The sequence below is a fragment of the Aristolochia californica genome, unplaced genomic scaffold (genome assembly GCF_029961685.1).
Source record: "Aristolochia californica isolate CCGP_79_NKW_82.1479 unplaced genomic scaffold, dmAriCali1.0.hap1 SCAF_7, whole genome shotgun sequence".
NCBI lineage: Eukaryota > Viridiplantae > Streptophyta > Magnoliopsida > Piperales > Aristolochiaceae > Aristolochia > Aristolochia californica.
The window spans coordinates 40,599,292-40,626,705 of NW_027182268.1; the positions used below are offsets into that span (position 1 = coordinate 40,599,292).

At 36.6% G+C, this 27,414-nt stretch overlaps 3 protein-coding genes across 3 annotated transcripts; 2 read left to right on the forward strand and 1 right to left on the reverse strand.

Annotated features, from left to right (window-relative positions):
* The first annotated feature begins 14,318 nt into the window (after positions 1-14,318).
* Positions 14,319-15,277, forward strand: LOC137935878 (heavy metal-associated isoprenylated plant protein 16-like). The gene is made up of 3 exons (XM_068780271.1): positions 14,319-14,383; positions 14,509-14,587; positions 14,751-15,277. The coding sequence occupies exons 1-3, from the start codon at positions 14,375-14,377 to the stop codon at positions 15,011-15,013; spliced, it is 351 nt and encodes a 116-aa protein (XP_068636372.1). The 5' UTR covers positions 14,319-14,374; the 3' UTR covers positions 15,014-15,277.
* Positions 15,278-16,566: 1,289 nt separating this feature from the next.
* On the reverse strand, positions 16,567-23,280 carry LOC137936972 (uncharacterized). The gene is made up of 5 exons (XM_068781962.1): positions 23,167-23,280; positions 22,251-22,373; positions 17,953-18,148; positions 17,157-17,176; positions 16,567-16,934 (listed from the first exon to the last, which is right to left on the reverse strand). The coding sequence occupies exons 2-5, from the start codon at positions 22,364-22,366 to the stop codon at positions 16,904-16,906; spliced, it is 363 nt and encodes a 120-aa protein (XP_068638063.1). The 5' UTR covers positions 22,367-22,373; positions 23,167-23,280; the 3' UTR covers positions 16,567-16,903.
* Positions 23,281-24,422: 1,142 nt separating this feature from the next.
* LOC137935897 (heavy metal-associated isoprenylated plant protein 46-like) lies at positions 24,423-25,204 on the forward strand. Its single transcript, XM_068780297.1, has 3 exons — positions 24,423-24,489; positions 24,575-24,653; positions 24,793-25,204. The coding sequence occupies exons 1-3, from the start codon at positions 24,484-24,486 to the stop codon at positions 25,074-25,076; spliced, it is 369 nt and encodes a 122-aa protein (XP_068636398.1). The 5' UTR covers positions 24,423-24,483; the 3' UTR covers positions 25,077-25,204.
* The last annotated feature ends 2,210 nt before the right edge of the window (positions 25,205-27,414 follow it).

Sequence of the window (27,414 nt, forward strand, 5' to 3'; positions counted from 1 at the left end):
GGATAAGAACATAGCTGAAACTATCAAAATAACCCAGAGATTCTCAACAGCTCGACTAGTACTGGGCAGTTGGCCAACCTTGACCTGATGTGAAGATGGTAAGACCCTAGACTTCAGATATATGTTACCATCTACAACCCTTGTCAATTTTTTATCGATTTTACTTGAAGAATCTTACGTTCAATTCCATTCTTTAGATATGGATAAGCCTTACAAAAAAAATAGCGTGCATGCTATTGGGTTCTACTACCATGATATGTATTCTTAATATCAAACCGCATCAGTATAAACTCAAAAGTATTTCACCCTTCCCGCCACAGGAGTGGCGTCCGTGGCAATAAAGGGAAAAGACCAGGTGGTTGTTAATGGAGAGGGCGTCGACCCCATAATTTAATTGTGTTTTCTTTTTTTCTTTATCTGGACAAAACTATCATGGAAAGTTAAACAGGAATTCCAGACGAATTCAGAATAGCTTCAACAGGGAATGCAAGCAAAGAAAGTGGACATGCACACCTTTTGCACCTGCCGCAACTTTCCTAGCCTTCTTCCGGCATTTTTCGCAGTTCATCTGCACCTTTATAACTAGAGGTTTTTTACCAAAATACCTAATTTCAAAAACATATTTCGATAAATGACGACACTTTGAACTTATTTTGAAAAATACCCAACTTTGACCGGTCCACTGTACATGTGTATATTCAAAGGTGACACGTAAGCTTTGACTGAATACGTGTCGCCATGTCATCAGTACAATGTGAGTAGATGGACACATCGACTGCCACGTCACTATTCCAACACGTCATCTGCCAGGTAAGATCCCACATCATTTTCTAATAACTCTCTCTATGCCTTGTCATCTCGCGCACCACGTAACCCCTCACTTCTTATTTTTTTTGTTCTATCTCTCTCCGCTCGATCTTTCTCCTCTCCTATACTCTTGCCTCCTCACCTCTCACCCTCTCGCAGTGCCTGTTGCTGCCGCTCGCCCTCGCCCTTGATGCCCCCCTCTCAACCACTCTCTCTTCATCTCAACCTCATCTCTCATTCTTCTTCTTCGTTCCCCTCTGTTCAGCCTCTTGCCGTCCCTTTCTCAAAACCGAAACCTATCATTTTATCTCTTCGTCGCCCCCTCTCTCAAAATCGAACCCTATAATTTCTTCTCAGCACCCCCTCTCTTAATACCGTATCATTTCACTCTCTCACCGCCCCTTCCCTCATAACCGAAGCCCTACTCACCCTCCAAACTCGAATTTGAATTTCAGAATCTGATTTAGCAAGGTGATTTTTTAGGGCTTTTGTTAGTTGAATCTAATTATTGTGTTTAATTATAATATTGATTTGAATTTAGGTGTTTAACAAATGTATTGATTTTTTGTGATTTACTATTTAATTTCTGGTTTTATGTTAATGAAATTTCTGTCAATTGTAGATAAATTAAAATTATTGTAAAATTTAATTTTAGTTTATGGATTTTCTGTATAATTTGTTGTATTTTAGTTTATGGATTCCTATGCCATTGAATGCTGTATTTTCTAAAGTTGCTAGTTTAATTTTAGTTAATTTCGTTTAATTTTATGATTTATGAATTTGCAGTTTACTTTATTGAGATAAGATTTGCAAGATTTTTAGTTGCTAGTTGTTGTTAACTAAATTTGAAGTGTCATTGAATGATCATGCCATGTGGTGAGGAGATTTTGGTGTTATAAATATCCACCACATGGGTTTTTTTTTGTTTTTTTTATGTTTTCTTGTGTTTGCCCTAGTTACTAGGATGGGTACAAATTCTGATTAAGAGTAGGTTGGGTAATGGAAAGTGGGTTGACTCTAGTTCAAACTAGGCTGAGTCGCCTACACGGTCGTCCATTAGCCAATGAAACCCAACCCCCATCACTGACGAGGTACGGTTCGTAGTGACTGAAGTCATAAGGGGCTCTACTAGTAGTGTTCGGTGAATTTGGACTTAGGTGTGTTTTTGCATTGTTAGGACTAGTCATCTGCTATAAAATTATTTTGATTAAATTTTAAATGTTGTAGAATGTTGTTGAAGAATTTTGAAGTGTTATAGAATGATTTTACCATTTGGTGAGGAGATTCGGGTGTTATAAATAACTACCACATGGAATTTTTTTTGTCTATATTATATTGAGTTTCCATGTGTCCCTAGGGATGGGTAGAGAGTCTGATTAAGAGTAGGTTGGGTCCAGTTCAAAATAGGTTGAGTCAATTGTAGGGGTGTCCATTAGCCAACAAAACCCGACCCCCATCACTGACGAAGTACGGTTCTTAGTAACTGCGAAGTCATATGGGGCTCTACCAAGGGTGTTCGGTGAATTTGGACTTAAGTGTCTTTTTGCATTGTTAGGCTAATCATCTGCTATAAAATTAGTTCGATTAATTTTTAAATATTGTAAAATGTTGTTGAATAATTTTGAAGTGATATAGAATAATTTTGCCATGTGGTGAGGAGATTTGGGTGTTATAAATAACCACCACATAGTATTTTTGTGTATGTTTTATTGAATTTCCATGTGTCCCTAGGGATGGGTAGAGAGTCTAATTAAGAGTAGGTTGGGTCCTGTTCAAACTAGGCTGAGTCACCTACAGGGGCGTCCACTAGCCAATGGAACCTGACCCCCATCACTGACGAGGTAGGGTTCGTAGTAACTGCGAAGTCATATGGGCTTCTACCAGGGGTGTTCAGTGAATTTGGACTTAGGTGTGTTTTTGCATTGTTAGGACTAGTCATTTGTTATAGAATTAGTTTGATTAATTTTTAAATGTTGTAGATTGTTGTTGAATAATTTTGAAGTGCTATGGAATGATTTTGCCATGTGGTGAGGAGATTCGGGTGTTATACATAACCACCACATGGTATTTTTTTGTCTATGTTTTATTGAGTTTCCATGTGTCCCTAGGGATGCATAGAGAGCCCGATTAAGAGTAGGTTGGGTCCAGTTCAAATTAGGTTGAGTCGCCTACAGGGGCGTCCATTTGCCAATGAAACCCGACCCCCATCACTGACAAGGTACGGTTTGTAATGACTACGAAGTCATATGGGGCTCTACAGAGGTGTTCAGTGAATTTGGACATAAGTGTGTTTTTGCATTGTTAGGACTAGTCATCTACTATAAAATTAGTTCGATTAATTTTTAAATGTTGTAGAATGTTGTTGAATAATTTTGAAGTTCTATAGAATGATTTTGCCATGTGGTGAGGAGATTCGGGTGTTATAAATAACCACCATATGGTATTTTTTTTGTCTATGTTTTATTGAGTTTCCATGTGTCCCTAGGGATGGGTAGAGAGTCTGATCAAGAGTAGGTTGGGTCCAGTTCAAACTAGGCTGAGTTGCCAACAGGGGCATCCATTAGTCAACGAAACCCGACCCCCATCAATGATGAGGTATGGTTCATCGTGACCTCAAAGTCATATGAGGCTCTACCAGGGGTGTTTGGTGAATTTGAACTTAGGTGTTTTTTTGTATTGTTAGGACTTGGCATAAAAATTAGAACTTAGATAATTTTTTGCATAAATAAACTCTTACTAATGTATGTAGCTTTTATAGATAATATAACGTCAGTTGTTGGGTTTTTCTGTCGATACAATGGAAAATTGAAGGAGAAGTCAGGATATTTTGATAGTTATGATGGAGCTCAATCGCGAATGAAAAAGATTGTAATTTCGACTAAGTTTAACGAGTTCTTAGTAATGATGTACGGAGTCACAAGGTGGGATGGTGATACTCATCCAATGATGATTAAGGCCAAAGTTCAATTTTCTGAAGGGGTTTTTATTATCTTAAATGTGGAAAATGAATAAGTATTTGACAGTCGATGTTGTAATACTTTTAGTATGAGGTAATTTTCATAGAAATTTTGTATTTAAAATTTTATTTGATTAAAAATTTATCTATAAGTATAGTAATATATTAGATTAATTATTAATTTTTATTTACTTTCCTAGAAGAGGCAATAAGAGGTCCATTTAACTTTCCTAAGAAAATTTTAAAATATTTATGATAATTTTTTAGTAAGTCACTAATAGTAATAGGATTATATTTAAAGGTTTTTTTTTTTGGAAATATGTATCCTAGGAAAAATATTTTTAGCTTTTCCTAGAATATAAATTTTCAACCAGGGGCACTAAGGAGGCCATAGTAAATTTATGGCCAGATTCAAAAATTACAAAATAAACTAGACAACATTTGGGGTAAAAAAGATTAATATTAGTGCCTTCTAATCCATTATCGAGATTCAATCCCGAACCTCCCCTGTCATTCTTTTTATAAAATGTATGCATAATTTTATATATAATTTATTTGACATATATTTTATGTAGAGTAATAAATGTAGGTTAAGCTTGAACTCGGTTAAAATTATTAGGCTTGAGCTCTATTACAATTTTAGGCTCGATGTTAGGGTCGGCTCGAGCTCGAGTTTGAAATATTTAAATCAAGTTCGGCTCGAACATATGAAGCTTCTGGCTCAGCTCAATTCGATGTCACTCTTATGCCCAATTTTAAGTAGAGGTCATGCCCAATTTTATATAAAATGTATGCCAAATTTTATGTAAAATGCATGCATAATTTTATATACAATTTATTTAACATGTATTTTTTGAAAAGTTTTAAATGTATGTTGGAGCTCAAACTCGAGACATGTATTTTTTGAAAAATTTTAAATGAATGTTGAAGCTCGAGTTTGGCTCAAACTCAGTTAAAATTATTGGGATTGAACTCGATAACAATTTTAGGCTCGAGCTCGAGTTCGAAATATTTAAATCAAGTTCGGCTTGAACATAAGCAGGTTCAGACTCGGCTCGGCTCGGCTCGGCTCGATGCCACCCCTAATGAGAAGGATACGTTTGAGGAGGAAGATAGGATAGAAGGTTGATTTTGAGGAGAAAGAGAGAGGAAGAAAGGGGATTTAATTAGTGCATGCACTTTTGGTGTTTCAAAAATTTGTAAGATATAGATTTGGGGGGTTGACATAATAGTGTTATATATTGGTACATAGTATCATTACCAATGAATTGAAATGTATTCCTATGAGTCCATTATGAGCACAATGTGGCTCGAATACTTTGTTATTTGGTGGATTAACTTCAATGGTACGATAATGATCCGTGAGTATGTGGTGTGACATTGGTGAGGACAATTGTTAAGCATGTAATGTTTTTCAAGCCACATGGATGTTGCAACTTTTACTTCTTCAAAAAGACAAATTGATTTCCCATTTATTAAATACCTTTAAACGTTGAAGGTTGAAGGTTGAGTCAATCACCATGGTAGAAGAGTACTTAAACAATTTAATTTTTTTTTTTTTTTTTTATATTGCATGGTATCGAAGCACAAATGAGGCTAATTATGTTATTTAAAACTCAATAACCTTTTCCTAAGACTTAAAAATGATGAGATTATTAGTAAATATAATCTCATTTATCTCATTTATTTTCAGCAAATGCCAGTAAAAGATCATCTCTAAGGGAGGTAGTTGGGCAAAAAACCACATAATAATATTACGAATCTAGTTGAAACTAACACATCGGACTAAATTCAACAAGCTGCAATAAAATAAGAGGAAAGAGAAAATTGGAGGAGAATCAACTTGGATCTGGTCAAAACCCAAAAGATGGAGGGGATAACACTGTTCCTCGATGCTTTCATTGTTTTTGACTAGCAACAAAGAAGATCGGAGTGTTGGAATGACTTATCTTTAATATGCATGTTGTGTTTTCACTAACAGACTGGTCTTTTGGCGCAATGGTTAGTAACATAGTATCAGAGTAGGTGGTCTCAAGTTTGAGTCCCGCTCCCTCCGTTTGTTTCGTCCCCGTATAGGTGGAACTTTGTCTTTGGCCGTCCCCGTATAGGTGGTGGGATTGGGATTGTGCATTTGTATTTATACACGGGTGTTCCCCGTGGGAGGGGGAGTGTTGGAATGACTTGTCTTTAATATGCATGTTGCGTGTTCGGAGAAGTGTCTGTAGGGATGGTAGATCAGAATTTTCCAATTTTTTTATTTGTTGCCTTATCTAATTGTGAAAGAATTGAATCCAAAATACCGAATGCAGGCGCTGTTTCTAGAATACAAGCTTAAAAATAAACCTAGCAAGGAATATAATATGACAACGAGTCATGACACGGTGAGAGCAAAGACCATGGATTCTTTTCATTTATTTGAATAGAAAAAGACCGTGTAGTCTTGCGTGCTGACCTCCTAATGTCAATCTCTACTGTCAATCAGCTCTTAAAATATAAAAAAAAAAATTGCTTTATCTCACTAATCAAAGGCCATGAACCGACGCGTCGCTGTGCTGCTAGCAGAACACTGTCATAGAGACCAATCCATTCATACTTCGTCGTCGTGATTTACGACGATAAAGGCAGACCACAAATCGAAAAGCTACTTTTTCTCGCTGGTTGCCTAATTGGTTCCGAGAGCCGTTCCGGGGATCCACTGTCACCTAAGCTTTTTTAAGAAAACGACGGAGCTCACCTAAGCATTCAATATTGATATTCTACATACTTCGTAACTATAATTTACTCGACTGGACAAATCACTGCAAAACCAATACAAATAGTACTGAAGAAGAGCGGGCCGGAATCCATACCGGAGCTGTGAATTATTATAGCAGAAACCGTACAAGGATCGGTCTAATATAATTACATTGCACTCATCGACACGATGCTTCAAATCTGATATGGATGGCGGCGAGGGGGCTGACTGGTTCTCAAGTACTCTCTTGAGTTACATAATGGAACAAGGCTCGTTATATCTTGCTGGGACCTCGTACACGTACTGGGGTGGTACACTCCAATAAATGGGCTCGGAGTAGGTGATGCTCGTCTTCTCCTCCTTTTTCACCTCCTTTTCCTCCCCCACAGCTGCAACAGAGATGAGTTCTGCACAGGCCAAGCGTTTTCTCAGTAATCTCGTAAGATCCACAGGGTCAACTCCTTCGCCGATCAAAACTATTTGGTCTCTGTCTGCCCCCTCTATGCCTGCCGATGACACGCCTGCAAATTCAACATAATAGGTTAGCTTCGTCAAGACTTGTCCGACCGGCTTTTTGCTCTCACGGGAAATTAAACGTGTTGCTGGTTCTTTTTCGTTTTCTTCCAGCAATACTGGATTTTAGGAAGATGGAAGTTGTAAGAGTTGCGGTAGCTAGGAAGATGATACCTTGTTGACTGGCAGCGATCTTCAAGGCTTTGCATCTTGTTTTCTGGTCGTTCATCTGGACTCTGATCACCATCTTTTGCTGAACCAAATGGAATCGTAGAGTCAGTAAAAACTAAAAGAGTGTTTTCTGATCTCGTGAATATACATGAAAAGAGTGTTTAGTGTTACCAACTGAGCACTTAAAAGAGCAGAAAAAGGGAAGTTAGCCATACCTTCGTGATGTTGTCGCTGAGGTTCCTGAAAACCAGGTATGGGAAAGCGTGGAGAGCAAAACGCAAGGCTATAAAAATAATTTATGGTGATTGGGATGAAGTATATAATCTTTTGCCATAGTTTTTAGATGCAATAAAAGAGGCGAATCCAACTAATGAATATATATTGTGTTGTGTTGAATTTGTCCATGAAATGATGTTTAACTGTGTTTTTTGGGCATTTGGGTCATCCATTACAGGATTCCAATACTGTAGACCCCTTATTAGTGTTAATAGAACACATTTATATGGGAAGTATCCTACATGTCTGCTACTACTCTTGATGGGAACGGTGGTCTTTTTCCTCTAGCTTTTACTATTGTTGAATCAGAAAATAAAAAAAGTTGGGAATGGTTTTAAGCTTGTCTAGATCGTTTTGTTATTAAAGGAAGAAAACCATTTACTCTAATTTCAAATCGTCAAAAGGGTTTAATAAGAGCGGTCCAGAGACAATTTCTACCTACAAAATGTTTAAGATGCTTAAAAATGAAACATTGAATACTCTCATATGATCTACAACAAAGAAGACAAAATATTATAGAATTTTATCATACAATGGAGTTGATTAATGAGCAAAGTGAGAGAGCGAAAGAATTATTGACAGGAGGAGAATTGAGTCCTGAGTTTTGGTCATTGGCGCATGATGGCAATGTTTACTTTGGTGTGTTGACCACCAATATGTCTAAGAGCTTTAATAGTGTTTTAAGAGGTGCTAGAAGTCTTCCAATTCAAGCATTGGTGGCATCAACCTTTTATAGATTGAATAATTTTTTTGTGAAAAGACATGAATTAATAGGAAAGATGACATCGTTCTGTACTCCCTCTATTGATGCTTCTCTAAAAATTAATATCGATACAGCAGGAACATGTCATGTACGTCAGTATCAGAATAATATGTATGAAATTTCTATGGATGATGAAAGATTGTATCAGGTTAATTTGGAGAATATGACATGTACATGTACCCATTTTCAAATGGAAAAAATTCCTTATACCCATGCCATTGCAGTGTGTGGAAAAACCAATTACGATTTCAATCAATTGTGTAGTCCTTGGTATACGACATAGGCATATAGAGAAACATATGCAAATGGATTTTATCCTCCTAAAGATAAACGCTATTGGCCTAATACCGGTGTACGAGTTGTTCCACCTATTGCAAGGAAGCAACTAGGTCGTCCATGTTCAGTTCATATACGTACATAAATGGATAAAGGAGAACGTGGTACCTATGTATGTGATAGATGTAAACAATCGGGGCATAACTCTAGAAAATGTCGAAACCCGCCAGATAACGACCCCCCCCCCCCCCCAATAAACTCTCCAGGAAGTAGCAATCCAAGGTGGATATTTTCATTACTAATAAAATTTAAGTATTGCTGTTGATAATTGTCTTTTATTTTTTGATATTCTATATGTATTAATCAGTCATTTACAAATTTTAAATTTTGTTGTCATTCTTAGTGGCAGTTGTGGTTAGTGCGTATTTGGTAAAGCCCTTGTTTGAAGATGAGGGCATGTCAGTGGTTGAGTTTCTTGATGGATTCACCATTCATGTAAAGATTTGTGATGATTCTATCGTTTCCTCTGTATTTTTTGTTTAATTTCAACATATAAAGTACTTAGTTGAATGCACTAAGGTTTTTTTTTCCTCATTTCATGTAGGTTCAAGATTTGATCTCCCCATCTGGAAATAATCAATCAAAAACTCGGATGGGTCCTCAAGGTTCGTTTGTTGAACTTGTCCAGCTGGTAAGAGTTGGGCAGCCGATATGAGTCGTGACTAATTTGTTTCAGATTCCCATTTAGTTTCCTAATATTCTTTGGAAGTTGAAATAGTGGAATCCTGATCTTTTTCCTTGGTTAACTGGGTTTTTTTATTCCATGATAGCAAAATACATTTGACAAAAAACTAAAATTGGGACATGATTATTGTTCAATTTCTTTGCTCTGTTTTTAAAAAAAACAAGGCTTTGTCAACTTTTGAGATAGTTCATGTTTAATTGTCCTTGACTTTTAAACAGCTACATCCAATGTCTTTTCAAATCAGGTCAAGTTGCTTCTTGAAATGCTTGTAAATAAATGTGGTCTTGTTGCTGTTAAAACTGTAATGCTGGATGAACATATGAAACTTCTCACCAACATAAGTAAGGTTTGTCTGCTTATCTTGCTTGGTGCTTTTTTCTTTACTGTAACGGATTTGGTCCGCCTATTTGACCTTTTAAGACAGACCTTCCTTCCCTCTTTCTTGCTTGTAGGTTGGCTATTTGTCAGCACAGGTTTGGCGCATTCGAAAGCTAAAAGACGGAAGCCAAACCAATCGGGTCGACAAGAGGTTCCATTAATGACTGGCCTTTTTGATCCTTTGGAGCAACACGATGATTTTCCTAGATATCAAATGGAGAAACCAATGACTAGTGATGGAACAACCTAAGCCGAAGGGCAGGGGTCATCCCGTTATTTTTAATATTCTTTGACATTTTGATGTAAAATCATTTATTAATATACGACTTTCTTTTACTTCTCCTTGTTTATTATTGTAAATATAAGGTAATAAAATGTGTACCGATAAATTTGATTTTTAAACCCTATATTATTTTTTTAATAATTGTTTTTCAATTAATAAATATTTTAAAATGAAAATAAAAAGTAATAAATAGGTAAGATTTCTAAATAATTAATATACTAATTTTATATTCTATTATTTTAAATATAAGGTAACAAAAGGTGTATTGATAAATTTTATTTTTAAACTCTAAAGTAATTTTTTAATAATTTTTTTAATTAAAAATATTTTAAATCGATAATAAAATGTTAAATAAGTAAGAGAAAGATTTTTTAATTAATTATTATATTTAATTTATTTTTTAATTATTTTAAATATAACGTAATAAAAAGTGTATAGATAAATTTGAAAAAAATGTATTAATAAATTTCATTTTTAAACTCAAAACTAAAATTTTCAAAAATTTTAATTTAAATATTTTTAAATTGATAATAAAAAGGTGTTAAATAGGTAAGAGAAAGATTTTTTTATAACATTTATTTTAAATATAACATAATAAAAAGTGTACTAATACATTTATTTTTAAACTCAAATAAAATTTTCATATTTTTTCAGTTAATAAAGATTTTAAATCAATAATAAAAGGTGTTGTAAGATTTTTAATTTATCTAATATATTTTTTAATAATTTATTATTTGTAAATAAGGTGATAAAAAGTCTACAAATAAATTGTATTTTTAAACTCTAAAATAATTTTTTTTGTAAAATGTTTTTCAATGTGTAAATATTTTAAATTGATAATAAATGGGTAAGACTTAAGAGTAAGATTTTTTTAATTTATAAATATTTAAATCCATAATAAATGGGTAAGAGTAAATTTTCTCTATTTATAAATATTTTTAAAATATAATATATTAGTAAAAATTTTAATTTAGTATACTTATTTTATTTTTTATTTTTAAAAATATAAAGTAATAAAAAGTGTAAAGATAAATTTTATTTTTAATTAATAATTATTCTAATCGATAATAAATGGTGTTAAATATGTAAGAGTTAAAATTGTAATTATTTATTATTTTAGATATAAGGTAATAAAAAGTGTATTCATAAATTTGATTTTAAAAAAATTATTCAATTTTTTATCATTTAATGATGTGGCATCTTTTCATGTAGAAGACGTGTCGAAATAGTGATGTAGCAGTCAATGACATGCGGCACGTAATCAGTCAATGCTAACGTATCATATTTGACCGTACATGTATACAGTGAACCGGTCAAAGTTGGGGTTTTTTCAAAATAATTTCATAATGTCATCATTTATCAAAATATGTTTTTGAAATTGGATTTTTTGGTAAAAAAAATCCTTATAACTCTCTTCTTCTGTAGATCAGGACGCGACGTGTGAAATACAACTCGAATAGAAGCTTAGATGAACCTACTACCTGTTGCAAATTAATTCACGTTCCAAAAAATACATGCATAAAGAAGAGATACCTTCATCTTCCGAGGCTTAGTGTTGATCCTGGCAGAGACTAGAACGGCCATCTCTCTCTATATCGATATATATATATACACAAAATGGAGAACCAGAAGATTCTTTCCAACCTCGAAGGTGGAAATGAATTCAAATTAAAAATTCATTATTTCCTCCCAACACCTCAATGCATCAACGCTCTTTCTTGAGAGTGTCTTGCTTGTGACCTGGGCCTTGCGATGACCTTGACTTGAAATCTACGATCTTCATCAACATTTCCTTGACGATGATGCTTCCATGGAAGCTCTAACACGAACTTGTTCGACCCAACGCGGTCCGCAATCCCTAATCAAATAACTTGACTAATCAACCTATCGAAGTCGCTGTGTCAGTGTTGGTCATTACTACGAACTACTTCGATCGCCTCTCTTTTCTAAGGCCGGAGATCGAACGGTAGGGAAACGCGTCGCCGGTCCCGCCAGGCTCTCTTTTTGCAAGACTCAAGACTTCCATATTTGTTTAAGCTTTACCAGAAGCCGACAGGTCCTTGAGCTTTTGCTAAGCGAGATAGCGGAGGTCAATTAGTTGTGACATCAATCTCAATCAATCAATTCTACGGAAGTTTCATCATAAAAATACATTGGACACTTCTGGGTCTGGTCATACTCACCAAGACCGAGATGAACTGTCTCAGGCTCTCAGCCACTCGACTAGTAGTTGGCACTTGGCCGACCTTGACCTGTTGGAAAGATGGTAAGACCCTACACTTCTGTCTGAATTTTATCTGGAGATGTATGTTACCATCTACAACCCTTGTTAATTTCTTATCGATTTTACGTGAAGAATCTTCCGTTCAATTCTAAAAAAAACAATTTATTCTTAATATCAAACTGCATCAAAAGTATTTTCACCCTTAGCGCGACTGGAATGGCGTCCGTGGCAGTAGAAGGGAAAAAGAAAGACCAGTTAGTGGAGAGGGCGTCGACCCCCGTGAGGTTGACGAAATTGATGAGGAAGAAGATTGGCAATTGGCAGGGAACGAGAACCAAATCAGACTCAACAAGTAATTTAAAGGGAATTAACCAATTGTATCAACTGATTGTAACTGCGTAACACAGAAAATAAAGGGTCGTAACAGAGAAAGTGAACGATTACGAGACGTATAAATTTCACCAAAATAACTATTTAAAATAATTTATTTTGAAAAACAACGATGTCATCAAATTATTTTGAAAAATACCCAACTTTGATCGATCCACTGCACATGTGTACAGTTAAAGGTGACACATAAGCTTTGACTGCTTATATGTCACCACATCATCAGTGCAGTGAAGTAAGATGAACATATCATTTGCCACGTCATTCTTTTGCTACGTCTTTTGCCATGTCAGTTGCCACATCATTAAATAATAAAAAAATTGAATAATTTTTTTTAAAAAACATAAAAAATAAAATACACTTTTATTACCTTATATCTAAAATAATAAATTATTAAAAAATTAACTCTTACTTATTTAACACCATTTAATATCAATAAAAATATTTATTAATTAAAAAATTTTATTGTTACACTTTTTATTACTTTATATTTTAAAAAATAAAAAATAAAATAAGTATACTAATTAGATTTAAAATGTTTAGAAAATAAAATATTTAGAAATTTAAAATATTTATAAATTGAAAAAATATACAAAAAAATATTTTAGAGTTTAAAAATAAAATTTATTTGTATAATTTTTATCACATTATTTAAAAAATAATAAATTATTAAAAATATATATTAGTTAATTAAAAATCTTACAACACCTTTTATTATCTATTAAAAATATTTATTAACTAAAAAAATATGAAAATTTTATTTGAGTTTAAAAAATAAATGTACCGGTACACTTTTTATTACCTTATATTTAAAATAATAAGTTATAAAAAATCTTACTCTTACCATTTTAACACCTTTTTATAATCAATTTAAAATTTATTTTAATAAAAAATTTTGAAAATTTTAGTTTTGAGTTTAAAAATCAAATTTGTCAATATATTTTTTTCAATTTATTATTACCTTATATTTAAATTAATTAAAAATAAAATAAATATATAATTAATTAAAAAATCTTACTCTTACTAATTTAACATATTTTATTATCGATTTTTTAATTTTTTAATCTTTTAATTGAGAGGGGGGCGTCGAGGCCGAGGTCGAGGCCGACCGGTGGGGAGCGGCGGCAGCACTGTGAGAGGGGAGAGGAGAGGGTGGGAGAGGAGAGGAGGCCGATGTTGAGCGATGGCAGCGAGAGGAGAGAGGGTGAGGCTAGAGGGGGCCGAGGCCGAGCAGCGGTGAGAGAGCGAGAGGAGAGAGGGCAAAAGGAGAGGAGAGGAGGTCGAGGCCAAGCGACTACAGTGAGAGGAGAGAGGGCAAGGCCAGAAGAGGGCGAGGCCAAGTGGTGGCGAGAGGGAGAGAGGAGAGGGGGCGAGAGGAGAGGAGAGGAGGCCGAGGCCAAGCGGCGGCGAGAGGGCGAGTGGAGGAGAGGAACGGAGAAATATAAGAGGGAAAATAAAAAGTGTATTTGATTTTTTTATTTTTAAAAAAAATATATTTAAGTTTTTATTTAATGACATGGCAGTTTATGTGGCAGAAGATGGCGTGGTGAAATAATGACATGGCAGATGTCGTGTTCATCTAACTTCACTGAACTGATTATGTGGTGATATGTAAGCAGTCAAAGCTTACGGGTCGCCTTTGACTGTACACATGTGCAGTGGACCGGTCACAATTGGGTATTTTTCAAAATAATTTGATGATGTCGTTATTTTTCAAAATAAGTTATTTTAAATGGTTATTTTGGTAAAATTCCCTATAAATTTCATCACCCCACCCATTCAAGTCCTCACTCGATAAGGACGAAGAAGACGAGAACCGAAGCTTCTTCACCACCTGGTTTTCAGGAAACTCAGCGACAACATGATGAAGGTATGGCTAAATTCCCTTTTCTGCTCTTTTAAGTGCTCAGTTGGTAACACTCTTTCCGTGTATACTCACGAGATCAGAAAACACTCTTTTAGTTTTTACTGACTCTACGATTCCATTTGGTTCAGAAAAAGATGGTGATCAGAGTCTATATGAACGACCATAAAACAAGATGCAAAGCCTTGAAGATCGCTGTTAGTCAACAAGGTATCATCTACCTAGCTACCGCAACTCTTACAACTTCCATCTTCCTTAAATCCAGTATTGCTGGAAGAAAATGAAAAAGAACGAGCAATACGTTTAATTTCCCGTGAGAGCAAAAAGCCGGCCGGACAAGTCTTGACGCAGCTACGCTATGTTGAATTTGCAGGCGTGTCATCGGCAGGCGTAGAGGGGGCAGACAGAGACCAAATAGTTTTGATCGGCGAAGGAGTTGACCCTGTGGATCTTACGAGATTACTGAGAAAACGCTTGGGCTGTGCAGAACTCATCTCTGTTGCAGACGCGGAGGAGAAAAAGGAGAAGAAGTCGAGCATCACCTACTCCGAGCCCATTTATTGGAGTGTACCACCCCAGTACGTGTACGAGGTCCCAGCAAGATATAACGAGCCTTGCCTTTGTTCCATTATGTAAGTATATAACTCAAGAGAGTAATTGAGAACCAGACGGCATCCTTGCCGCCATTTATGTCAGATGTGAAGCATCGTGTCGATGAGTGAGATGCAATTATCTTAGACCCATCCTTCTACGGTTTCTGCTATAATTCACAGCTCCGATATGGATTCGGGCCCGCTCTTCCTCAGTACTATTTGTAATGGTTTTGCAGTGATTTGTCCAGTCGAGTAAATTAATAGTTACGTAGTATGTAGAATAACAATATTGAATGCACATGTGAAGGATGAGCTCCGCCTTTTTTCTTTAGAAATATCTTCAAAAAGCTTAGGGGAGGGTGGATCCCAGAACGCCTCTCAGTACCAATTAAGCAACCAGCGAGAGAAGAGAAGAACCTTTTCGATTCGTGGTCTGCGAATTCATGGGGTCGTGAGTCAGAATTTGCCGCAGACTGGTCTCACCATGAAGATATGTCGATCATGGAATCTTGATAAGAAAAAGGTTACGAGAATTGAACTCACCTAACTAAACGGTTTGATTGGTTACAGCAAAAAAATGGTCATCAGAGCTCATATGAATGACCGGAAGAGCAGCTCAAAGACCTTGAAGACATATGAAAGAAGAAAGGTGGTGCTACCAAAATCTTTGTTTGTCAATAGAAAGAATTAATAATGAACAGAGACGTTGTAGCGTATGTAGATAACATGTCACCAATCTGTGGACATGAAATCAAAGAGAATTAAATCTAAATCAAATACCAATTCCTCATCAAAATACAGGAACGAAAAGGATATAAATTGTGGAATTTGAGATTTAGTCCAACTTGTGATAGTTCAGTTTAACTACCATTAGGTTCCTTCTTCTCTTCAAACAAATGAAAAGAATCGATGGTCTTTGCTCTCACCGTATTCACACCGGTCTATACACAGGGAAAAATAAAAAGAGCCATGGAGATCTAGTAGAAATGGACACTTTTCCCATTTGCTGAAAAGGGGAGACGGGAGACTACAAGTAGAAATGGACACTTTTCCCATTTGCTGAAAAGGGGAGACGGGAGACTACAAGTCCATCTCCGTCTTCTTTGTTTCGAGTCAAAAACAGGGAAAGCATCGAGGAACAGTGTTGTCCCCTCCATCCTCTGCGTTTTGTTGAACTTAGTCCAATATGTTAGTTTGAGCTAGATTCATAACATTGACTATGAGGTTTTTGCCCAACTACCTCCCGAAGTCAATAGGTGAGGGGCCATTCTCTTTTTATCTGGTAACGGTGAGTACCTTCCCCCCTCCTTCCTATTAGCTTATTTTGGATGTTACTTCATATTTCTTTTATTCAACGTTTTCTCCATTAGGAAGAAGGAGAAGCTTATTAAGTTACAATTGGGAGATTCACATGGCGCCTTCATCAGTTGCGAAAAACACAAGTTTTTTATTCCAAAATATCATCATCTGATCCATGAAACATCAAACAAAAGCTTTTAAAAAATAAAAAACAATAACAGGAAAAGATGCTAATTATTAGCATAGCTTCTTCCGAATCTCTTTCTCCTCAAGAGTAATATGCTATTTTATAAATAAGAGTAAAATAAACTTGTTACAAAAATGTCATATCACAAATATTCCAATTTCTTATAAAAGTGATCGTATAACAGCAATGAAAAAGGAAGAATTTATACCATCCTACTTAGAACCGATTCAATAATCGTCTGTAGTTGTTAACATTCAGGAAGTTGCTCCTCAAATAACCAATAGAAATGAGAAAAATAATAGAAAATAAACCCCAAAACTCTGTAAACGACAATAAAGGTAATCAGTCCCATGTTCATTATCAACTCCTCCGAATCCTTTGCTCAATGTGGAAAAGCATAGCTGAGAATTCAATGAGGGTGTCAATTCTTACAACCTTTGGATATCCTCAGAAGATGTGCACAATATCATAAGCGAATCTGTCTCAAGTTAAGGATCCAAAATTCAAACAATCCGCTCGGTGTAATAGGGTGAGGTGCATATTGGTCCATGACAGTTATTTGGCAGGAAGTAGAAAACAACCAGAATTAGGATTACAAAGGACCTTAACGTCAAATATAAAGTGATTAATAAAATGGACTATTTTACTGGTGGATTTCGTATTATCTACTTATGTTGCTCAAAGAAATCAAAAAGGATACGTCCAGAACAGCACGAACGACTGCAGAAGACCACAAGATGTTGTAAGTAGTTTCACACAATCAGCAAAAACCAAAATAGGGCACGTTGGGTGAAATAAATAACTTTCAAATGAAAGGAAAGAGCCCAGGTTTCTGCATGTATTCAAATAATTATAAATATGTGGCAAAGGAACTCCACTGAAGTAGAAAAATGGATCTCTCTGATATAAGAAACCCATTTGCATAACATGAAAGATGTCCATGAAGAATTTGAAGTGTTCTCATTCAGACATAAACTATTGCAATTTTATTTTGATCTTAGAGCAAGAGTGAGTTGAAGTAATCATAGATTCTTATCTCAACAGGTCAATCTTAGACTAGCTCTTTAGAATGTTTCCAGATGTTTTATATATAAGTGGACACAAGGAAAAGGTGCCGTCTTTCGAATATTATTCTTTTACTTCTGGCTGGCCCTCGAGCAAGTGAAGCATAGTGGCTCTTTAAAGTTGCAGCTCAAAGGACCACAAAGTAACCTCGAAATTGTGTTATGGTAGAAATGGAGAAGAAATCAAACAAAGACTTGGTAGTTCATTTGATTTTTCATGTAACAAAAATGAGATATAGAAACTTTCCATGGTGGTCAACTAAGAGGACCTGCATATCCACAAGATGACAGAGAACGTATATTTTAGTAATTCTCTACAATGAAAATAACAAACTCCAGAGGCAAAAAATCATCGTCAAAGCATCATAAAAATAGTTCCAAGGAGAGAAAGCTAAGAAACAACCACAAAAGATTGAAATCCAGATATCATACCATCAGCCCACCAAGAAAGCCTTCAAACACAATCCGGTTCCAATAGTCAAAATATGAATTGATGGAGAATTTTGCCTTTGCAGCAAGTCCCAAGGAAGTCATGGCCATAATAAGGAAATAGACAACAAAGCACATGAAACCAGTAAGTCCCAGAATTCCCGCAACCACTCCACCAATGATTGATAAAAAGGTCCGGCTGAAGTCAGGAAATCATATTAAAGAGTATAAATAATCAAAAGTAAAATATACCAACAACAATTTAAAGCAAACCTCAAAAGCAATTGTCATTAAGCATTAGCTAGTAGTTTCTGTTGATGGCCACTTAGGAAATTACACCATAAAAAACAAGAAGCTTAAGAACAGTCTTATGCCCTCCTGAGGAGCAAGAGGCCCATCTTCCTCATGTTAATGGGATGAACAGCCTAGGGTTGTCAATACAAATCTGGTAATTTCTGATGCAGGGCTTGTACACATTCCCCAATGTATGGACCCTCCCACCTCTGACTTCCCTCATTTTTCCCTTTCTTTCTTCGTCCTACCAATGATTTTTGCACACTTTCTTGGACAATAAAATTATAGTGTTATTAAAAGTGTTTTATGATATCCTCTCAGTCCAACAAGCTCTGGCCGGACGCATCATCACATCAACCCAGATCATCTTGCCATTAGATCAATGTTTGGTCAATATGTTAATCATTGGCATTCCTGAATTAGCACTGATCGTTTATGAGGCAGACATCTCAAGTCCGAAAAAGTGACAAAAATCATGAGCAAATGACTCCCTAATGTGCTGGCTAGCATTCTTCTGGCAAGAAATGATTATTGCACTGGAAGCAATTGCCATATTACCTACACTGCAGTATGTGCAGTTTGGGAGATGAATTCAGATGACCACCTTTCATCCACTGTCTTGCTGCCTCAGAATTTGGTCTCACTTTGCACAGGAGTTGATTTTCAGTTTATACATGTCCACTTTTGATTGGTCACATGCTTATTGAGTTCCAACCAAGAGGTTTTACTCTTTGATTGTCCACCTCTCCACCTTAGCTTCAAGTATGAGGCTTGAGAAGAAAGGTTGATGCTTTTGGAATAAAGGAGCTTTTCATAAGGGCTTCCCAAGAAAGATCCATAGGTTACTTTTATTATCTTTTTTTAGGAAGTGTGAGGGAATTTCGTTAAAGGTAGAAAAGATCCATAGTTTTCTCGTAGGAGCTTTTGGCAACATGCTGGATTGAACAGAAAAAAGAAATCGCAAGGCGGGAGTTAGGGGCTACTTACTACTAAAGAGAAGACTTTGTTTATTACTATAGATGCAGCAATTGGATCCAATAGATGCTACGATTATTCCCCCAGCTACCTCCAAAAGATTGAAAATCAACAAGAATTTGTTAAATTATGGAGTCTAATTAACGCCTTACGCTGAGTCGGTACGCGGATATATTGATTGCTATTTCATTAAGGGTAGCTTGGGGATTTCACTCTTGTATTACAGTTGCCCTACTTTTCTCTTTATATTTGGGGGCACCATTGTTAGGGTGATCATCGAGGAGGATCATCAGTTGTGGCTGAGAGAGGTTAGAAAAAAACAGGAGTATGTGCAATTTCTCTTGTAAACTATTTCATCTTCATAATGGATTACTGCAGCGGCAAAAGACAGGACGGAGTCTCACCTTGAGATGAACCTGTATAAATCTTGTGTTCTTCGTGCTTGTTTTTTCTTCTTCTGCGCTTATTATTGCTCTCGTTAGTTTTGAATTAGGGCATCTAATTCCTAACAAAATTTTCTCATAATTTAACCTCTATTCCAATTTCAGCAACATCTGATAATGGAAATATGTTGATATAGAAGGTTAAGTTATAATCCTTCTAAGTGGATCATTATTTTGGGATGCAATCAGACTATATTATAACTAGGTTTGAAACTAAGCCCATTTGCTTGTTTGATCTATGCCCCATGCATAAGTCCACATCACAAGCCCATCCATCTGTTCTGCCACGCTTGGACATGTACGGGATGTGTTAGCATAAGTGAAAAATCTCACTTTTGAAAATAGTTTGAGAACCTATTGATGTGTTAGCATAAATAAAAGGTCACGCTTTTAAAATGGTTTGAGAATCTGTTGATGTAAAAGGTTGGGTTATAAGTCTAGTAAGTAGCTAGTCATTTTGGGATAGAACCGGGTCTAATCTAACACACATAAAAAAGGATAACTCCAGCAAGGGGCCAGAGGCTTCTTTTTGTCAAAGGAAAACACTTTGTCTACCACTACCAAAGAAAGCAGTTGGATCCACTAAGTGCTAGGACCCCATTTAGCTCCAAAAAAATTGAATGTCAACAGGAATTCTCTTGCTAATTTAGCTTCTATGCTTTCAGGCACAATTTAAAACCACATAAGCACTCTTCTTCACTTCCTTGAAAAATGGCAAAGTATATACAAAGTACATGAGGGGGAGATCCCAGAATTACAAAGGGAAGGAGATCCCTCTTTCGCTAGAAGCTGGAAAGGGTATTTGCTGATCTTGGTATATGTCTCCACTCAATCTGTCGTGGGGAGGAGAGATCTGTAACTTCATCAAATATGTAGCCTAGCCTCATGGAGTCCTAGCTTTCACACCAGCCCATGAGATTACTCTGGCTAGGTTCCCCTCTATGATGAGGGGATCAGGAGGGTTCTGTGCTGCAATTCGTATGCCATAGATGATTTGTGGAATCGCTGTCTGCAAGTGGACATGATTAGAGAAAGAGGATGGATCCATTGTAATCTTTCAGGCTTCCACCAAAGCCTGCTAGATCTGAATTTCCAAGTGATGAACCATCAAAAATCTAACTTCCTCCACAAGGGTGGAGGAGGTTTCCATTTTGCTATTACAGGGCATGGGTTGTCATGGAAATTATGATGGTATTCAAATGTCTTCTTATGATGGAGCTCAGGATGGGTGGCATGTGCTGAAGAGTTAGAGGCCCGGAGTAGTATTAAATGATGGATGACTCTATGACATGTCCTAGGGAGCTGCATGAGTGCTGGCATGTTCTCTTGTTCCTTTCTAACCTTAAAAACCAAAGAACGGCAGCTAATGATGTCTTCTGATGAATCTTTCCATATTTAGGAAGAGATCATGAATAGTTTTGTTGAATGAACTTGATAAAAGGTCTTTGGAAAGTATAGGATATTGAATTTGCTCAGAATTGCTGCCATACTTTTCTGCTGAGTTCACACTGTAATAGAATGTGATGTATGTTTTTCTTCCTCTTCCCTAGTCTCCTTCTCTCACTCCTCAAGAAGACAGGTTTAATCAAAGGCAAGGGTTATACCTTCAGAACTGATTGATTTTCAAGAGTGTTGGTGGATAAAAAAGTTCCACCAGTCTAAAGTTGTACATATGCTCCATATCTCAGGCTAGTTGTCTAAGAGGAGAGTTGTTTCGTGTAAGAGAATAGATCCAAATTGGTTTGGACTTGAAAAGATCCTATACTTATTAGTTGAGAAAAAACTCCTAACTTTGGCTATTCAGGCCCTACTTTAACATGGTATGAGAGCCAACCCAAACCCATGGATGTTCTGTATGGCCTTGTGTTTATCCTCTGTGGCCCACTTATTGCACTCTATATCTAAAGTCAAGTTGTCAATTTAGGCCTGGACATGAGGGAGAGAGTTGTTGGGTAAAAAACCACAATCCATAGTTGTACATGTGCTCCACATCTCATACTAGTTGTCTGAGAGTGATAATTTTGATGTAGTGTGGGAATAGTCTCATATTGGTTTAGGCTTGAAAGTAACCTACGATTTTGAGTTAGAAAGAGGTTTTCCAAGTATCGATAGTCATTTGGGAGCAACTAGCCTAACTTTAACACACAGGAATTGCTTGATTCATCGATGGGGACTCTTGCAATAATCTAAGTTATTCGAAAACAGGAATTAGCTGGCCCAAAATCTTGATGAGATTATGCAAGAAATTCTGGATAAGGGACTGGCCATTCATGGATCACGTGTTCCTCCTAAAGCTAAAAAGAGAAGGTGAAATGGCCAATAGGACTTTCATGTTTCCAGAAACTCTCTTCATATTTATAACCTTAATCAATTTGCAGTCTGTGCATTGTTATTTCCATTATTTGAGCATGTCCTCTCCTTCAACAGAAGAATGCAGATCATGCACATTAAGAGCTTGTGAGTGTCTTTGATGTATGACAAGTTGAAAATCAATCTTTTCGGTTTAACGTAGTCCCACACTTTGCAATAATTAAAAGTACACAAATTTGTCTCAATTATATAATATGCAGTAGACTAGTAGAGACAAACCTGTAGTAGATAACTTTTAAGTTACTTTGTAAATTCTCAGCACCGAAGATTGGGAGGTCATTGCCAGATTCACTTAATTTTTTCACAGAAGAACCTGAATCCTCATTAGCTGCCATGAGTTATCTGCACGAGACATGTATTTAGTTAAGATACTCTCCATGCAGCTCAGAAATAAATTGGAAAAAAATGGACTCTCTTCAAGCCATGTGACAATGTTGCAGAAGTTGAAAGCAAAATATTCGCCTTTTGCTTGTAGCTAAATTAGTAGAAGAGTGCCAATAATATACACCAGTAAGGAGACGGGCAATAAGAGGATAAATTTATGGACGGGCGATTAAGACGATAAATCTAAGTCATGAAGAAAGTAAAACCCAAAATAAAAGAAAATTAGCAATTTTTGTAATGGTAGAAAGACCTTCAGAGAGACATGGCAACAGGAACCAAAATATGTTAAGGGAAGAACATAATAGAAAGGAAACAGAGGTGAACATAGTTCGAGGTCAAGCCTAATCAATGACTTCCAGGGATCACAATATGAGCATTTTTTCAAGGTCTCTCTTTTCTTTCTCACATTTAAACCAATAAAATTCAGTTAAAAGACAGAAAGCTGGACAAATTCTGCACCTGCAGCGGAGCCCCAATATGAGCATAAATTCAGATTTTTTTTCTCAAACGAGCATAAGTAAGATATTGAATTCAAGAAAATAAAACGAATTCGCAAACGTAGATTAGAAAATAAAAATATCAACCAGATGCAGATAGTAGCAAATCGTACAATCAAACAGTAGCATGAAGTCATGAACTAGTCTATACGAGAGTATCTACGGGTCTACGGTGCAAAGAGTAATAAATTAGAAGTCCCATCCATGGGGCTTTAGTTTGGGAAGACAAAATGATAGAAAGACATCAAACTGACCGATCTAGTCTGTCGAGCTCCAATCTTCACAAGAGCTATCGCACAGCAGAGATGGATTCGGAGATTGCGCACGGAGACGACGAGGGGAGTAAGGAGGAAGGCGGCACAGTTCACTAGTTCTTGGCTTGCAGTCGTTCCCATGAGAATTAGCCCCTTTATATATTTGTTTTACGAAACCACCCTCTAACCTATGAGCCTGGGCCTCCAGCTGTCGCTGCGGATGATTATAGCCCTTTCGAAGAGCTGGAGCACTGGGCCAATTACGAATGATGACTGTGAGGGTTCGTCAGTGATCGGCCGAATTGGGATTAAAAGTTTCAAATTTTGGTCCGGAACCATAAAATTATTTTATAATATCGATTTATTTATATGATAAATTTATTTTAAGTAAATAATACTAATAAAATATTAGAATCCAAACTTATATTGATTAATTTTTTAAAAATTCTAATTTTTTTATCCTAAGCTTAAGTTTAAGTTTTCTTATATTTAAGATGATTTGTTACTTAAAATCTTAGTGACTAAACAATGATGAAATAATTATTTAAATTTATTTATAAAATTTATTAGAATAAAAATTAAATTTGAATAATAAAATAATCATTAGTTTAGTTCATAATTATTTCTAAACCCAAATTTCATAATTAATTAATCCGTAGCTCAAGCATTCATTTCATCGGGCGGCAACCAATCATTTTGAGTCAGCCATTCCTGACTCATTCGCTTGGGAAAATTTCGCCAAACCGACATTTTCCAACTTCAAACGGACCAACTTCAGACTGATAAGGGACAGGTTTGGGTGGCTCGCGATATGACACTAATCGCTGTGCCTCCTGGATGCTTGCAGTTGCTGATGCTTTCCAAGCTTCAACTTCTCTCTTCGACGACCGCCAACGGAGTGCAACGATCGCAAGGGTAGAGACAGTGTGCGAGCCACGATTCTGTGACAAAGTCCAACAAGCCTACCTATGCCTTGATGCAGTTTTATTTGTCCTCGTCCCATCTAGAAAAGTTAGGCTCTCTTGGTTGCTTCTCTTATTTTATTTTTTTTTACCTGATGACAATCGTCCCTTTCAATGTGACTATTCCACAAGTTCGATGTGAGATTTGTGTGGGTATTAGCGTCTCGCCTTGGCATTCTGATTACGTACCTTCGAGCTGGGCATGCCTGTATATAAATGCAGAGGGGACGTTGGCTGGTACATCGTCCACTTGCCGGGATTTCTTGTCGTGCCTCGCATCGGAAAGTTTCTCCTGTTGTAACTGAGGCCCGGAGGAAAGAATTCCAATCGCGTAGCTCGCCAAGTGATCACGAAGATGAAGGTAACAAGTTATGGGCGTGGAACTCTCCTTTAAATCAAGGGGTTATGCATATTCCCTAACTCCCCGTGGTTGATTTTTTTTTTAGCAAAAGACAGTCCTGAAGCTGCAGATGAATAATCCCAAGACTCGAAGCAAGGCCATGAAGGTTGTAGTTGGTGTTCCAGGTAAAAACTTAGTATCCAAATCTTTTAAATGGATTCTGCACTGAAGCTTTGTTCGGATTTATAATTTCCTAGTTATCATATTTCAGCTTCGAGCTTGTTCCATTGGAATCAGTATTGGTTTTTTGTGGCGTTGTTACAGGAGTGCTATCAGCTGCCATTGAAGGCGAGGAGAAAAACAAAATTGTTGTTATTGGAGAGGGAGTCGATTCGATTAATTTGACAAGGCTTCTCAGAAAGACCATGGGTTTTGCGGAACTCGTTAGTGTCACCCCGATGGACCAGAAGAAGAAGCAGGATGATGATTACAAATCACACGATGTAACCAAGACCGTTAAGCCAATAGCTTGGGCTAACCAGGCTAGTGTTCCACCTTATGTATATCAGTATCAAGAACCAAACCATGACCCTTGTTCTATATTGTGAGGATCTACATATGTTCAACTATCAAGAGGCACAGATCCTGTTTTCTCTTTTTAGTTATAGATCAGAGTTGAATTTGCCATCAAACATGTAGTTCAGGTGGAGAATGTCTTCAAATCCTTACAAGTCGACGTTCCAGTTTCAGCACAGAAGCCGTTGTTCATCATGTAAAATAATAAGGGTGTGAAATATGTAAGATTTGGGAACATTCGTGTCCTCAAACTTGGGCTCAAACTCTTGCTGCCGACGGCAACGTAGCAGTAACGGAAAAGAAACGAGGTAATCTCAGCAATTAGTACTAGATTTTGCTAGCTCAACGTTCACCTAGAAGCCTCCGAAAAAGGCCACGATGGCAGTTTTTAGAGCTTGTAAAGGTTTCAAAGGTAAAGGATTTCCGCACCTAGAAAAGAAATCCGCTTAAAAGAGGATAAAGTTTAACAAAGAAGAACATTGGAACAAATCAGAGAAACTTCACCGGTGGATGACATTCTACTCTTATCTTGAACATTTCCGCACCGGCCTTGATACGCTGAATCCCCGAGTTGCTCTCTCATTCGATCGTCTATGCTCCCAGCGTGAAACAGTATCTATGGATCTATCTTTGAATGATTGTCAACGATTCAATTTGATCACCAGAGTCATCTTCATCAGCTTGTTGAATGTCTTAATAAACAGTGTCGTATATGACCACCTGCACTTTAGTTAAAAAACAGACAGTGGAACAGCAGAGCCTGCTTCCATCTGTTAAAAGAGTTGTGTGGCAATGGAATTAGAGCAAAACATAAGCACAAGATGTTAAAACTGCTCCTTTTTCTGATCGAATTATCATGAGAGAAAAAAAAAAAACATATATAACTCATGTCGACAAAAATCTACAGTGAGAATTGCAAGTGTATAATCTTTCTTGCTTCACGCCGAAGCTTCGGTTTGCATCAAGGCAGATGCCACCAATTTAGGCATATCTGCATTAATATTTGCAGCAAAATGAAGCCATTTGAATAATGACATTACAGGAGATTGTTAACTCATAGCATGCATTGGCAAGAAAAAACTCACGGAAATTGGAGGTATTTTAAAAGAAAAAGGAGTCACCTGAACCTGCACTTGCATTTCTATTTGGATCTGCATGGCTCCCCATATGCCAACTAGGAAGTGTATCAACCATCTTGACAAGCTTCTTAGATGGCATTCAGGGAGCCAGGCAGATCGATTACATGCCAGTCATGAGTCCATCTGAGCCTTCTGCTTGTTAGGGAACTTGCCAAAGACTCTCCACCTACAGAGTCCAGTAAGAAGAGTTAAACATTACATCTGGGTGCATGATAATCAGATGAAAGCAAGTTACCTACACAGCGAATATATATATATATATGAACTACTTAATCACATCATATAAACAGTGCAGGCAAAGATAAAAAGTAAACAGTTTCGTGATTGTGTTCAAGACTTCGATGACGGAAACAATGAACCATGTGTTTTAACAATTACCCATCAAGAACTGTTATCGTGAAATAATGAAAAATCTATCAGCCCCATAAGAAACTTCAATAGAGCTACAGCCTCCTGAATCAGATTGTGTTGATAGTTTCCATTTTGTAGCGATCGATTTATCCGATCAGCGACACTGACTGCCCAGACTAGTTATTTTAAAGGAATCGGTACAAGATGCAATTAAAGCTATTACTCATAATTACTGATTTAATGGGCCTATCTAAGAATCGAACAACTATTGACTCCTCACAGAGTTTCGAAAAGAAGCTAAGCTTGCTGAAAACTCAGCTACAAAAAGAGGATTACCCATGAAACCAGAGAAAACTTAAAGATGTAAAGACAAGAAATCAGCTCAATTGAACTTACAGTCTCTTGTTCACAGCAAAATATGGAGCACACTCCATTTATTCAGATGCAAGAAGCAGAATATCGAGGGAACTGGAGAGGCAGCGATCCGTAATTGGTGTGCTTCTCTTTAGCTCTGTCTATCTCTCACTCTCGCCGTATTTCCTCAATGCCTGAAATTTAAAGATTGAAAAGGAGAAAGTGAGGAAGAGGAAAGACAAGAGAAAATCCATGAAAGGATGAAGGGCTACTCTTGGAGAAGGGCGGCAGTAGGCCTTTGTTTCCACGACATTTGGACGATTCGAGCCAAAGCAGACCTGGGTTTTGCAGGAAACAGAGTTTGGATTTTTCTCTCATAGGAAAAAGGTTAGCACCAGGCATTTTCATCCTTATTAAAAATTCCCTATATTCAAATGTCCATGTTTTTTCACCTAACGTATTTAACGGAATTTGACTGCTTCTAGACGGGGACAAAAGAAAGAACCAAGAGAAACGACTAACGAAT